This window comes from Fringilla coelebs (assembly GCF_963513975.1).
Source record: "Fringilla coelebs genome assembly, chromosome: 27".
NCBI lineage: Eukaryota > Metazoa > Chordata > Aves > Passeriformes > Fringillidae > Fringilla > Fringilla coelebs.
The window spans coordinates 1,560,272-1,575,659 of record NC_140053.1 but is presented as its reverse complement, the minus strand read 5'-3'; the positions used below and the strand labels follow the sequence as shown (position 1 = coordinate 1,575,659).

Below are 15,388 nucleotides of genomic sequence, written 5' to 3'. Positions count from 1 at the left end.
GAGCAGTGACCCAGAGCCCCCAGCGCCCCAGGCACCAGAGGGGACAGCAGGACCTGAGCATCTGGATGCTGCCAAATCCTCCCCAGGCGAGGTCCTGGGTCCCAGAACGCAGAGGGCACGACCTGGGCTGCTCCCACTCCCCTGGCAGAGATTATGGGGGGACGTGGCACGTGAAGCTTCCCCTTAGCCCACGGAGCTGCTCCCAGGAGCCAAACCCCTCTCCCGGTGAACTGGATCTGGTTTGCTACTTACAGGTGCCCTCCCCAGCCAAGTGCAAGGCTGGGGGCTGGCTCTCCATGGGGGTGAGTGGCTCCAGCACCAGGGCCTGGAGCCCAGCGGGGTCTGGGCTCAGGGTCCAGGTCTTGTCTTCCTTGCCTTTCTCTCTCTACAGGTGAAGAAACCCACCCAGGGCAGTGGGGGGCAAAAAATGCATCAGCAACAAAAATCATGATCTAAGAAATGTCAGCCAGAAGGAAAAAGACAAAAAATATAGAAAAGAAATAGAAAACTGGGGAGAAAAAGATCTGAAAACCAGGGCCATTCACTGACTCATAGGAAGAAGAGTGGCTGCCTTTGGAGCCGGGGAGGAAAACTCTCCAGGAACAGCACAGGAGAGCACAGGGACTTGGGCAGAGCACAGAGCACCCAGCTCCCCATGGCACAGGAACCAGAGCTCAGCCTAAAGAGCTGTGGACTGTGAGTCCCAATGTGGATCTGTGTGACACAGAGCAAGGAGGGGCTTGGGAACACGGAAAAGGGGCAGCAGAGCTGCACCTGCACTCAGTTACACCCAGAACCTCCTCCAGGCTGGGTTTAGGCAGGGCAGGAGCAGCCACCAGGCTGGAAGGCTGAGGTGGTGATGCCACTGCTGCGTCAAAGCCTTGCAGAGAAACTCCCCTGCAAAGGGCAAGTTCTTCAAGCTATGGCCCAGTGAATGTGCCAGGATGTGACAGAGCCATCACTGGAATCACAAAACCGATGGCAAAAGGCTCAGTGAAGCACAGGGGAGGCTGATGCACGGCAGAGAGAAGGGTAAGGAAGTCAAGCGGTCCCGCAGTCAGAGGCCAGCTGGAGGTGAGAGCTGGAGCTGCACAGAGAACACGTGGCCAAGAACAAAGTGCCAAAACACAGGAGCTGAAACAGAACCTTCCCCTCCCATTGAGACAAAAGTGCTGCAAAAACGAGCAAGACAAAACCCTGCTTTTCCCTGGGGAAGCTGAACCCTGCGTGTGGCCAGGCTGGAGTCTCAGCTCTGTGCTTACCTGGGGCTCTCACCCCTCTGCCTGCTGGGGACTTGGTGGCCTTGAAGCCCAGCTGTGGGGCTGTTTCACTTGGCCAAGACTCACTGAAGTCACCATCAAAGCCTCGGTGGGAACAGCTCAGCCCCAGCTCCCTTCCCTGACCCGAGTGCCTTTTGTATTTCAATTTAATCCCCCAAACACTCCCCTCCCTTCACAGAGCCCTGGGTCAGGAAGGAGAAATCACCTTCTGAAGGGCCAGTTTGCTGCAAAGTCACCTGCTCTAAATAAAGCTGAGCCTTTAATGCTCCACTTTCACTGGGGATCCAACACCTCTGCAGCTGCCAGCTCTGTGCCACGGCAGCAGCACAGCATGGGGACTTGCTGATGGTGACACTTTGTGGGAAGGGTCTGAGACACAAAACACTTGAGAGGCAGCAGAAAGAGCAGAAAACCACAGGAAAGGCTGTCACTGGTTTGTGCTCACTCAGAGGGACACAGAGACATCCTGGGCAGTGCCACCACCCTGTCCCCTGTCCCCTCACACCCCCAGCAGGACACACCTGTCCCCAGGGCCCCTTTACCTTTTTATTGCCTCCTCCAGGGACGTGGCTGATGTTATCTAGGGACCCGATTTTCGACTGCACCTTATCTTTGAAGTCCAGTTTCTCAGATTTCACCTCCACCTGGCCACCACCTGCAGGAGAAGAGCGAGAGGCGGCTCAGGAGCTGGGAACAGCACCCAGCACTGCAGGGCTCACCGGGGTGCTCCAGTCACTGCCTCCCCTCACCCCCTGCCCCTCTCACACCCCCCTGAGCCCCAGGGGTACCTGGTTTGTGATGGATGTTGCCCAGGGAACCACATTTGGATGTCACATGGCTCAGGTCGACTGGCTTGTAAACGATTTGCACCTGCCCGTGGGAGAGAGGAGAAGGGGATGAGCTGGTGGCCAGCACGGGCAGGTGGGGAGGGGGAGCACAACACACAGCAGCACCTGAGCTGGATTGGAGGGAAAGGACAGCTCCAACCCCAGGAGGATTAATGACACCAAAGAAACTGCCATCAGAAATGGGAGATCATTAATGCCCGTGTGCAGGAGCCTCTTAACATGTCAGCATGCACGAGATCACCTCTCCACAGAGGGGGGAGTAGAGGCAATTTTAAAGTGCTCGAGTGAGAGAGAAAGTGGAGTGGTAATTAATTTAAGATTTGCATACACATCATCCAAAAGGAGGAGATATACCAGAGAGAAAACGTAAAAAATAAATACCTTTTCTGGTGTAAAACATAAAGCTTATGTCCACAAAAACTGAAAGAACAGAAATGATCAATGTGCACAGAACTTTCAAAAGAGTGACCAAAATATGCATTTCTGAAAAATGCTGTAATGGAAATAAGGGTTAAAAAAATAAAAATAAAAAAAAAGCAAAGCAAAATCGAAATATCTGGAGTTCACATCATAGAAATTAAAATGGCAATTATCAAGTACCGAACCACAACAGCATTTTGTGACATTTAAGCCCTGTTTTGTCGTGCTTTGCCCACGATGTCTCTGAGGTGGGCTCCAGCAACTGCAGGGATCCCCCCCGTCCCCAGAGCGCTCGTGGCACGGACACCAGGGACATGGGACAGACACAGGGACAGCACGGGGCTGCAGGGCTGGGCAGCAGCTACACACCAGGGAGGAGCCTCAGAGCAGGCACACACACGGCAGCCACGGCAGGAGCAGGAGACAAGGGGGATAAAACACCCCCAGAACCCCCCGGGTTCCCCTGGAGCCTGGCTGGGGGCTCGCAGCAGCCACAGGCTGCCCTGAGGGTCAGCTGCTGCTGGGTGAGTGGGGCTGGGCAGGAGAAATGGCACCATCCACACCTCAGGCTGCCTCTGGGGACAGCCTGGCCTTGCCAGGGAGCATCTGCTGCTCTCGGTGTTCCCCCCAGCAGCAGGGCAGTGCGATGCTCTCAGCAGCCCCAGGAGGATGTGCCAGCACCAAAGGGAGCTGTGCAGAGGAGCTGACTCCTCCCAGCAGCGCCCAGACCAGCACCAAGGATCCACTGCAGCCTCTGCTGCCCATCTCAGCACCTGGGGCTGGCCCCAAAGCCCCAGGGGAAGGGGCATCCTGCAGTCCTCACGTTGGCCCCAACACCCTCAGTGATTGTCACAGCCCTGAGAAACAACCCTCAGCCCAGGCTGGAGCCAGGAAAAGGAGCAACAGCCCCAGGCACAGAGCCCTGCCGACCTGCCTTGTCTCTGCTGCTCACACAGACCAAAAGGCACGTTTGACAGGAGACAGAGAGGGAGGAAAGCAACCCCTCAGGGTCTGGGAGCACACCGTGGACACAGACGTGGGGACAGTGCAGGGAAAGGCCACCTGTTGAATGCACTTGGGCAGGAGAGGAGCTGGATTTGGTTGGAAAGTAGGAAACAGACCCAAAAAGGGCAGCTGGTGCCTTTCTAATGCCAGCTGTGACCCTGAAGGGTCTCTCAGCAATTCAGGCACCACTGAGACCTGGGACTGAAAGTCCTCTCATTTCCAGAACAAGCAGTCAGCAGTGAATGGAACTTTCTGCTCTCATTCCCAGTCCCTTTTGTGACAGACAGAACTCTGTCACCCCTTCCCATCCTGCTGGGGAGCAGAGAAGGATCCTCCCCATTTTAGCAAGAAAGGAAAAGGGGAACAGAGTTGTTTTGCCTGGGAAAGCAGTGCCAGAGACCTGGGGATCCCACCCTCAGCATCAGCCAACTCCTGCCTGAGGCATCCCCTGGTCAGAGCATCCACAGGCTTCAAAATCCAGGCACCAACCCCAGGGAGTGGCAGCTCCCTCTGGAAGCAGGGATGGCTGGGCAGGGGCTGCTGCCATGGCTTTAAGTCCCAAAGGCCTCTGAAGCCCTGGGGTCTCTTGTTGCCCCTCACCAAGGAGCCCCAGGACAGCCTGACACTGCCCCTGTCAGCCAGGCAGAGCCCGTGGGGTTTTCAGTTCTGGCAGGGAGGGATCACAGCCCCCAGATGGACATTCAGGTCATTCTTAACCCAGTGCAGCTGCACAGGCCCACGGTGTGAGCTCTGTGGAGGAAGGGACCAGCTCATCACCAGCCACAGCACGGGGGATTCGTGGCCAGCTCCTGGTCCACCTCACCCTGGGCAGCCCAGGCAGTGCAGGACCCCAGAGGAAGGAAGAGGAACAACCATGGAACTGCTTCACAGGGGTCTGAGCTCTGCAGAGCAGCTCCTCTGGCCTCTGAAGTAACTGCAGAGTGACACCAAATTTGAGCCAGAGGTTGCAAAGCCAGCTGTGTCCCTGTGTTCACCTGCCAAGCCTTCTGCAAGGCTCAGTTTCTCAGGGAGGGCGTCCACAGAGATCAAGGAAAATCCATGGGGAACATCCCAGAGCAGGCCCCACGAGCCCCAGTGACACAGTCTGGGGTCTCAGGGATGTGCCTTCCGCTTTCCTGGACCCAAACTCTCTCCAGCTGTAAATCCACCAACCTCTGTGGAGTTTCTCCAGGTTTCTGGCACAGTAACTGAAAGCTGAGTCTGGTATTTATGTGGGAACAGCTGGAAATGCCAGTGTTCAAATCAATTAGCTCAACAATACTTCAGGCTCAGCCCCCGTGGGCGCTGCTGGACACATTCATTAGCGAGGAGAAACTTAATATTTGCATGGATCATACTTGCCTGATGGGAACGGGCACGTTCACATGTTGGGCAGGATCATGTCCAATTTAGCAGCACATTGAGCAATGAGGACTGGGTCTGCTCATAAATCTGCCCATCTCCTGCATCACCCTGTGCCAGGGGCCCCATCCCACAGCCCAGGAGGCTTCCAGCCTTCCAGGCAGTGCAGAGCCCTGGAGTTACTGGGATGTTTGGTTACAGACGTGGTTTGGACACGGGGCAGTTAGTTCTGTCCAGGACTCGTTAGGGTTCATTTTTGGGTTAAAGGGTTAAATGACAGCACGTCCCCAATGGCTATGTGACAGCAGCGTGGCTGCAGATAGCATTGGTGATTAGTGTAACAACATGCCACTAAAATCAGGATTATCACAGAGCATTCAAAGTGTGAAGGTACTCACACTGCCTCCGCCTGGGATGTGTTTGATATTATCCTTTGAGCCACACCTGGATTGAACGCTGCTAAAGTCCAGCTTCTTATTAATTATCTGCACCTTTGGTAGCCAGAAAAGAGTCATTGCACGTCACCAATAGCTATCTGCTGGCAGGGTCACTGCAGATAGCATTGGCAGTTCAGTGTACACAACATGCCAGTTATCATCAGCACTATGATAGAGCATTGAAAGTGTGAAGGTACTCACACTGCCTCCGCCCGGGATGTGTTTGATATTATCCTTTGAGCCACACTTGGATTGAACGCTGCTAAAGTCCAGCTTCTTATTAATTATCTGCACCTTTAGTAGCCAGAAAAGAGCGTGAGAAACAACATGACCATCTGCAGCTTGACCATGTGTTATAGCCCTAAAAGCAGGAACCTGCCTTCCAGTGCCAGCAGGAAAAAGGAAAATCTCTGGTTTGCTGCACAGATTTGTCTGTTCCTGGGCTGGAAAGGGAAGATGGAGGTGGGCAGGTTATAACTTGAGACTGGATGGGCCTGGGGAGTGCTGCAGCCCTGGGTCCCAGGCCACAAACCCCAGCCAAAAAGCCAGCTCAGCCTGGATCCTTCCACTGAACAGAACAGGGAACTCACTGGGCAGCACAGCAAACGCCCTGGGAGGGAGGGCTCAGAGAGCCCACCAGGGCTCAGAGGCTCAGCTCCTGCAGAGCCAGTGGAATGAGGAGGGATGGAGCTGAGAGAAAAATGCCTGCCCAGCTCCAGCTCTGTGCCAGGCACCACAGTCCCCTCCTGGGCCAGGCACACCTGGCCTTGGGCAAACAGGTGCCACTGGCCAGGCTGGGGAGCAGGAGCTGTGTGTCCAGCACTGGGAGAGGACACCCAGCTCTGCTCTGCACAGGGCTCACACTCCCTCCACAGCTGCCAAGAGAAAGCCAGAAATGCTGCCAGGGATGCAGCCCCAGGGCAGGGATGCAGCTTCAGGCCAGGGATGCAGCCCCAGGCCAGGGATACAGCCCCAGGCCCCAACCCAGGGATGCAGCCCCAGGCCAGGGATGCAGCCCCAGGGCAGGGATGCAGCCCCAGGGCAGGGATGCAGCCCCAGGCCCCATCCCAGGGATGCAGCCCCAGGGCAGGGATGCAGCCCCACCCCAGGGATGCAGCCCCACCCCAGTTATGTGGCACACTCCTGACAAGTCCCTGGTGGGAGGGAGTGGGGCTGGGAAGGGCTGTGGCCACATGGGAACCACTGCTAGCCACACCCTGCAGCCCCAAAGCCCTCCCTGCACGCTGATCTCTGTGCTCACAAAGCTGGTTCCACTTGTTTTCCCCCCTGGCTGTGTAGGGAGCTGCCCTGGAGCCACTTCAGGCACCTGAGCAGCTCTTCCAGACACCCCCAGGGTGAAGACAATCCCTGCTCCTTCCCCACACACCCTGGAGGGGCTTCACAACCCCTGTGGGTGTAAATGCAGGTGACAGCCCACAGGTCTGAGCCCCGTGAGAGTCCCCAGCAGTGTCACCTCCTTGGGCACAGGCACTCCTGGTGGCACCTTCCCCAGAGCTGAGCATTCCAGCCCCAGCCTGCTCCTGCCAGGAGAGCTCCCTGCAGTGCCCTGGCTCTCCAGCATGAGAAGCACCACGGCTGGCGTGTCCCTCCAGCAGGATTTTCTGAGTTTACACCAACTAACGCCACAAATGAGGACCCAGCTGTGCCAGAGCAGGCTGTGCCAGAGCCACACTGGGCGATGCAGCCACGGCACAAGTGCTCAGAGCATGCAGCAGCACGGGCAGAGACCTGGCCTGGCTGCCCCTGGCGTGTGCCCCGTGCTCCTTGGCTTGCCCAGCCTGGGGGTCTGGAATCTGCAGGGAGAGCAGGCTCCAAACCCATTTCTGAGCAGCCTCAAATCAAATGTCTGGGATCGGCCCCTTCTGCTCCAGCTGCAGCCGTTCTGCTGGGAGCAGTCTACAGAATCCCCAGCAGAGCATCCAGCCATTCTCCCCTGCAAAGAGCAAGGGATTGTCCCAAATTCAGCTGTTCTTACTCTTTCAGCAACAACAACAAACGGAGAAGCAGAGAGGGGAAAAAAAAAAACAACTTGTAAAAGCTGGATTTAAAAAGAACAAGCAAATAATTTAACTATTTTCCAGTGAACAAGGGCTCCTTCTAAAATCCCTGGAGAACAGGGTTTGTGGGGGTGGGAAGAAAAACCCATGTCTTGTGCTAAGTGGGCAGGAGGGCTGAGCCCCCCCAAAAAGGACACTGTGCTCATGTGCTGCTGTCTCATGACCAAGAGCCCTGCCCAGACTCCAGAGCCCCCCTGGATGGTGGCACAAAGCCAGTGAATCGCCAGCCACGGTGGAAAATGCCTGGAAAGGCCATGGAGAAGCAGGCTGCCACTTCACAGGATGCAGAGGAGCCAGCCCAAAGCCTCCCCCCCATGCCAAAGGGGAACACTCAGAGCCACCGAGGTACCTGCTCACACAAAATGTCATGCACAGCACTCAGGGAACGTTTGTTATGGCTCTGCAAGGTCTGCAGCCAGGCAGTGTCACCCCAGGACAGGCAGTGTCACCCCCAGGACAGGCAGTGCCACCCCCAGGACAGGCAGTGCCACCCCCAGGACAAGGCAGTGCCACCCCCAGGACAAGGCAGTGCCACCCCCAGGACAAGGCAGTGTCCCCTGCCAGGCTTGCAGAATTTAACCCAAGACCCTCACTCCCAAGCACCTGGAGCCCAGAGGTCACCTGGCTCGTGAAACAGCTTTTCTGGGCATGCAGAGTGATTAAAAGGACAGAAGTGCCACCAGTTCTGGCTGTGCCACCCTGCACCTGGTGGCACAACACAACCCAAAACCTTGCCAACAGAGCTGGATCCAAAATCCCAATGCCTGGCAAAATGTGGGGTCTGAGACCCTCAGAAGGAGGAGACAGACCTTGCTGTCCTCTGCTGCAGCGCTGGAAGGACCACACAGCCCTGACCCTGCCACTGCTCAGCTCACAACCTCTGTCCCTGCCTGGGCACCACCAGGGAAGGTCACTCCCCACCAGACCCTCACCACGAGCTCCCCGTGGCACAGCTGAGCTGCACTAAGCCAGGCAGGGAATTCCAGGCCGAGCATCCGAGCCCAAACCTTGCGGGCGGAGCAGAGCCAGGCTGGAGCCGTGCCCGCTGCTGCAGCTCCAGGGAGGCCCTGCCAGCCAAAGGGAGCGCCCAGCACACGCTGTCCCCCCACCCAGCCAGGAGCAGAGCCCGTGTTTACCTTGCCACCTCCGGGCTGGTGCTTCAGGTTATCAGTGGAGCCGATTTTGGACTTGACGTTTTTCAGGTCGGGCATGGGCGCGGCCGCCGGCTGCACGCGGGTCTTGGCGGAGGCGGGAGATTTCGGGGGGGTGCGAACCACTGCCACCTTCTTGGGCTCCCTGGCTGGTGGGGTGGGCAGAGAGGGGGTGCGGGAACGGCTGCCTGGAGTCCCGGGGGAGCCGGGACTGCTGTAACCGCTTCTGTCTCCAGACTTGGGCTGCTCACCTGCAGTTTGCACACAGCACAGCCCCGGTCAGGAGCCCTCCCCTGCTGCCCCTGGGGGCTGCTCTGCCTCGTCCCAGAGCCCACCCAACAGCCCAGGGCAGGGGGAGGCTGCTGGCTGCACTTTCTTCTACTCCATTTTGAAGGAAAAACTGTGATTCAAAGGTAATTTCCTAATATCCCAGAAGGAAGATGGTCTCCATTGCCTGGATCATCCCCACCCGAGCGTGGCACGGCGAATTACAGACAAAAGACACTCAGAACCACTTTTCTATCAGAAATTTGGAAACACTTTCACAAAATTATTTTCTGTAATTAACTAAGGCTGATCGCTGAGCAGCTTAGCACTGTCCCCAGTTTGAAAAGGAAATGAAAGAAGAAAAGAAGACCCTTAAACATCACCTTTCTCAGTCTTTGCTGCTGCAGGAGGTGGCTTTTTCTGCTCCTTTCTGCCTGTTTAGTGAATGAGAAAGATGCTTAAACATAATAAAGCTGGAAAATTAATTGATTTAAGGTTTTATGCAGCTCTGGTTAAGTATGAAATATATGTATACATCCAGTGAAATGCACCATTTTAATGGAAATTCACAATGCCTGATGCTTTCTGGGGTTTTCTTCTCTGAGCATAATGGGCTAATCTCCATTCCTGTAATCGAAGAATTGATCCTCTTGCCCCTGCTCTTTGTGAATATCATCAGAGAGAAAACGAGTAGATGGATTAAAAAAAAAATGGAGCTGCCTAAATCTTCCAAATTTGAGGAAATCCCACAGGATAAAGCAACTGGCCTCTCCTACACACTGGAGACTGCACGAACACAGGCACTGAGCAGCACCTGGGAGGACTCAGAGTCCCAGGAGAGGGCTGGGGTCGGTCAGGAACCCCTGGCACTGCCCAGCAGCACCACCCAGCCACCAGCACACGCTGCCACCGTCACCTACCGGAGCTGGGAGGGGTCTTGGGGGCCGTGGGGGTCTTGGCCGGGATGCGGGTGGCGTTGGTGGAGTTCCTCTGCGCCTGCCCCGCGCGCGCCGAGCCCGTCTTGGAGCCACCCCGCGCCTCCGGGCCCTGGGGACACAGCAGGACGTCAGGGACAGGCTGCCAGCCCTCAGTCAGAGTCAGGGACAGCCTGACACCCTTAGAGCAGAGTCAGGGACAGGCTGCCACCCCTGAGAGAGTCAGGGACAGCCTGACACCCCTGAGAGAGTCAGGGACAGGCTGACACCCCTGGGATCAGAGTCAGGGACAGGCTGCCACCCCTGGGATGAGAGTCAGGGACAGCCTGACACCCCTCAAACAGAGTCAGGGACAGCCTGACACCCCTGAGAGAGCCAGGGACAGCCTGACACCCCTGGGATCAGAGTCAGGGACAGCCTGACACCCCTGGGATCAGAATCAGGGACAGCCTGACACCCCTGGGATCAGAGTCAGGGACAGGCTGCCACCACTCAGGTCAGAGTAAGGGACAGGCTGACACCCCTCAGAGAGTCAGGGACAGCCTGACACCCCTCAATTAGAGAGCCAGGAACAGGCTGCCACCCCTAGAGCAAAGTCATGGCCAGGCTGCCACCCCTAGAGCAGAGTCAGAGTCAGGGACAGGCTGCCACCCCTTAGAGAGTCAGGGACAGGCTGACACCCCTTAGAGAGCCAGGGACAGGCTGCCAGCCCTCCCACTTTTCCCTGGGATGCCCACACCTGGGCTGCCCCTGCTCACACCTTGTGTCCCACGTCCACAGGAAAGGCTGTGACCTTTCCCAGGTGAGCCCTTGGCCTCAGCTACGCCATCACACCTGGCTTAGCCACACCTCTGCTCTCTAAATTTCCTCCTTTGGTTTCCCCTGTTCTGCCAAAATTTTGTGCAGAAGATAAATTCTGTATTTATGTATGTAATGTATGCAATGTAATGCATTTAAAAATGTAAAAATCCAGCATCTGCAACTGGCACAGGCTGCCCAGAGAAAGATCCCTGGCAGTGCTCAAGGCCAGGCTGGACATTGGGGTTTGCAGCAGCCTGGGACAGTGGAAGGTGTCCCTGCCATGGCAGAGGTGGCACTGGATGACATTTAAGCTCATTTCTGACCCAAACCACAGCAGGATTTTGTGGTTCCACGTGACCTGCCCTCCCTGTGCTGTCCCCAGGGGTGTGTTCATGTGTCTGAATGTCACAAAGGGAGAAAGCTCTGAGCTTCTGTTCACCCTGCAGGATCAGCCACGGATGGATGTGCTGCACCCCCTAACCCCATGCAGCACCTGCAGCTCTGGCACAGCTCAAACTCACCTGTGAAACACAGACAGAGCTGCCAAACAAGGAAGGGCACAAAGGGACAGGGGGATGGGGGCACACCTGCAGCAAGGAGCCCTCCGTGCTGGGTCCTCCCAGAACCAAACCCAGGGCCAAGCCTGGCTCCACCAGGGCAGCTGCAGGGAGCACATCCCCCTCTCCAGGGACAGGGAAGGACCTGCAGCAGCCAGGAATGCCAGGAATGCCTTCAGGTGCTGCCCTGGCCTCTGTCCCAGCCCAGTCCCTTACCTTGGCTCTGGTTTCCTGCATTCCTGTGCTGGCAGGCCGGGGGGTGGCAGGACAGGCTCGTTGGGAGGCACTGGCAGGGCTGCAGGGTGCTTTGGAGGCACTGGCAGGGCTGCAGGGTGCTTTGGAGGCACTGGCAGGGCTGCAGGGTGCTTTCAGAGGGGCTGCGTGCCGGAGGGGGGGAGTGGAGCCAGGGGGTTTGGCAGGGCAAGGTGAGGATCTCTTGGACGTGGAAATGAAATAAAAATGGGAACAAAAAACAAAAGAAAATCAGCATGGCAGGGAAATGAAATGGGATCAGCGACATTAAATAGGATTAGAAGGTGCAATACAGAGCTGGGTGTGGGATAGGGACTGCCAGGGCTGCACACAGAGAAATAACCAATTTCAGTGTTAGAAAATAATTCTATTCCTCATCTTTAGCTCTTCACCCACTGCATTTCCCCTCAGCTTGTCCATTATCCCACTCAGGCACTAACCAGGATCATGGCCAGCTGAGCTAAACCTCCTCCAAATGACCAGTGTCACAGATATTGTTTAGCTTCTGGGATTTACCCATTATTAAACTCTGTTCCTCACCCAGAACACAACACAGCATCTTTTTTGGGGGATGTCCTGTGCAAGCCAGGAGCTGGATTTGATTATTCTTGTGGATCCTTTCCAACTCAGGATATTCTATGATCTGCAAGGCCTAGATTATTTAATTTAATGTTTTAATTACATGTTTTGCTCTTTTCACAGTTATGCTTGGCCCCAGTGCAGTTTTGAGTCTGCCCCAAGGTCAGCTGCTGCTTTTCAGTCCTGGGCTGATAAAATGCTTTCTCCAACCTCCCACCCAACCCCATGAGCCACGTGCTTGATTTAGATTTGGATCATTTCCTCACCCTCAAAGAACCCATGGATTGCACCATCCAAACCCAGGGGAGGGAAGAAAAAATAAAAACACTCTTGAAAACAAATGGAAAAATGGAACATAATGGGAAGGTTCCCTAAGAGGCAAAGAGCAGGGCAGGAGAGGAGCCAGGAACATGGGCAGGTGTCACCCCTGGTTTGGGATTTTAGCTTACCTTGGGTTTCTTTTCATCAGCCTCGGTCCCTTCCTTGTCAACACGACCTGACAGATGGAAACACAGAGTTACACCTCTTGGGACTGGTCATAAACACACTGCTGGGGGTGTTCCCTGTCCCTCAACACTGCTCTCAGAATTGTGACAAAGTCACCACTCCCCGCAGAAATCCCTGCACCACTCCACAAACACATCCCTCCTGTGCTAGCAGATGATCCTGTGTTAGTCAGCACTGGGGACCAGGCACACCAGGGAGGTTTGTGAGGGAGCATTTCTTCCAGATTTCCACCCAGCTCCTGCAGGATCCATCCAGTTCAGCACAGAAAGTTCCCTTCAACCCTCTGGAACACCCACTTGTTCTAACAATTATATAAACACAGACCCAAACTGAAGGAAGCCCCAGTCCAGCAGCACTGTGATCTCATTTAAGGGGCTCTTCAGTTGGTGTTGCAGAGCACTTTTATCCCTGGCTGTTGTTAATTCCCATCTCTCCTGACAGGCTGCTCTCTGCCTCCCAGCACGGTGCCCCTTCCACCTGGGTCAGTCTAATTAGGAGATTAGAAATGGGGAGGAGATAAAGTTTTTACTCCAAGGCACTCACAACAAAGCCCTTTCCCCCCATCTCCAGCTAATTGGGAGGAGAAGCTGCTGATATTCTCCCCAGTGCTGGGAAACTCATCCTGGGGGATCAGCCCTTTCCTGATGACACGGACAGTGCTCTTAATCCAGCCCTGACCCCTCCCAAATTCAGCTGAACTGGAGCAAGGCTGGAGCCAAACAAGCATCTCTTGTCTTTGAAGGGAAGGACCATTAAATAATTGAACTTCTCCTGCTGAATCAGAAGCTGGCTGGCTCTGGGCAGTGCCTCCCCACCCTGCTGTGGTTCCAGGCTCCAGTGCAAGCCATGCCAGTGCCCTGCAGCACAGGAGGGAGCTGCCTGCTGCTGATCCCACAGGGAGCAAGGAGAAATGTCTTACGAGCTTTGGCTCCAGGGGAAAAAGCTCCATCCACAATCTCTGCCTGAGCCCCACAGCAGAGCCCCAAGCCCAGCAGCATTCCCAGGCTCACGGGAGCAGCCAAGCCAGCCTGTGGAATGTGGAGCTGGGGGAAAAGGCAGAGCTTCCCCCAGGACCTGCCCTGCAGAGCCAGAGCTGAGGTACAACCACCAGCACGTGTCCTGCTGCCCTGGCTCCTCACCACAGCTGCCTCTGGCCACTGAGCTGGGCCCCTGGGACATTCCTGAACCCAGGAGAGGTGGAAAACACAGAAAAGGTCCAAGGGATGCTCGAGCATTTAGTGGTGAGCTCAAAGCTTCACCCAAGGCTGCTGAGATGCCTCCAGACACACAGGCAGCTCCTGCTGAGCCCCCAGAGCCAGCACTGTGCTGGCACACCCAGGGACACCCCGTCCAGAGCTGGGATGGCAGCAGGATGCTTTGGAAGAGCAATGGACATGCCTGGCAGTGGGAAAGGGCCCTGCTGGCTGCAGCCCGTGCCTCCAGCAGCAGTCAGCAGCGGATATTTAAGGGGAAAGTACAAGAAACAGGATCAGCGTGGGAGCTTTTCCATGGTTAGACCTGCCATCCTTGCCTTTTTTCCTCCTCCCTCCTCTTTAGGAAAGCCAATTCCAAGAGTTATTGGAGCAGACATGCAAACCAGATGGCACGTGTCCTGCTGGAACAAGCTGCACACGCCAGGTGAGCCCCACTCCACCATGCCAGAGCCACGTCCAGGTCCTCCTCTTCTCAGGTGGGAGTTAAGGCACCCACCCAACAGATCCAAGGAAATCAAAACAAAAACAGGTGAAAAAAAAGCATGATTAGGGACACGCCAGCACCATGCAAGGCACGCAGAACCGCAGCACAGGGGTCTGTCAATCCAGCCCAGGATTGAGTGAAGAGGCAGGGGCAGGGAGGGAGCAGCAGCACTCTGGATCAGTCACAGCACGCTCCAGGCCAGCTCCAAGCAGCAGGAGCCCAGGTGGCAGCAAGCTGCAGTGCTGGAGCACACACCTTTGAGCAGAGGGACACGACTGGCCTTGTCTGCAGCCAGCCCACCCGGCTTCCTCCAGGGCGGCCGGCGGCCCCCTGAGGCTGGCACAGCCTCTCCCAAAGCAGCATCTTCATCCTTCACACCATCTTCTACCTCAGCAGGGAGTTTGGCTGGTTCTAGCACGGGCCCAGAATCTTCTCCCTCCTTGGGCTCAGCCTCTTTTTGGGAGATGCTTCCAGAAGGCTCTGACAGGGGAGTGTCTGTGCCTCCTTCTCCCCCCAGCAGCTCTCGCTTCTCCTCTTGGTCCTCTCCTGCTTTATGTGACTCAGCTTCAGCCAGAAGTGCCTCTCCTGGGGTGTCTCTGAGGACACCTTTGGGCTTGTTTTCTCCATCAGATTCTTCACGAGTCTCCAGAGCAGCTGCTGGATGTGAGCCCTTCTCAGGTCCCAGAGAAACACGCTGATCCACGAGGGAAGGCAAACCCTGCCCAGGAGTTTCATCAATATCCCGCTCCTCATCCCTCTCCCGTCCACCAGAACCTTCTTTGATCGTGGCTCTGGCACGCAGAGGAGATGATGGTCCATCTTGGTGGTCACCTGCCAGCCCCAGCTCTGGCTCTGCACTGCTGCCTTCTCTGCCTGCCTGCTCCCACGGCTCCCTGCTGCCTCCGGAGCCTTGGTACATGTCCAGGGGGATTGGGATGGTGACCTCGATCCTGGTGGGAGCTGCTGCAGGAGCCTTGGCTTCCTGGGGCACAGGTGGCTGCTGAGGGCCCAGCCCCTGCTCTGGGGGCTGGCTGGCACCTTTCACTGCCTCTCCCACACGCTCCCGAGGGCCAGGCTGGAGCTTTGCAGAGCTCGGCTCGCCTGGAGTTGAAGACGTGGGGTGTGAAGCATGGGCAAGAAATTAGCACAGGCATGTCAAACATCACAGAAAGGGAGAGATTCAGCATTTCTACTGGCAATCAAGGATAAAA

General features: G+C 56.1%; 1 protein-coding gene across 20 annotated transcripts in view; it reads right to left on the bottom strand.

Moving 5' to 3' along the window:
* Nucleotides 1–15,388, bottom strand: part of LOC311163489 (microtubule-associated protein tau-like) — a 42,052-nt gene that overhangs the window by 2,962 nt on the left and 23,702 nt on the right. For 5 of the 20 annotated variants that reach the window (XM_084222356.1, XM_084222369.1, XM_084222372.1 and 2 more), the window contains 10 exons: nt 14,433–15,278; nt 12,422–12,468; nt 11,358–11,576; nt 9,769–9,895; nt 9,232–9,282; nt 8,567–8,832; nt 5,554–5,646; nt 5,314–5,406; nt 2,069–2,150; nt 1,823–1,935 (listed from right to left, as the gene is read on the bottom strand). In XM_084222356.1, the coding sequence (XP_084078482.1) occupies nt 1,823–1,935; nt 2,069–2,150; nt 5,314–5,406; nt 5,554–5,646; nt 8,567–8,832; nt 9,232–9,282; nt 9,769–9,895; nt 11,358–11,576; nt 12,422–12,468; nt 14,433–15,278 (1,937 nt within the window). The other 15 variants (XM_084222359.1, XM_084222360.1, XM_084222361.1 and 12 more) reach the window with 10 other exon arrangements.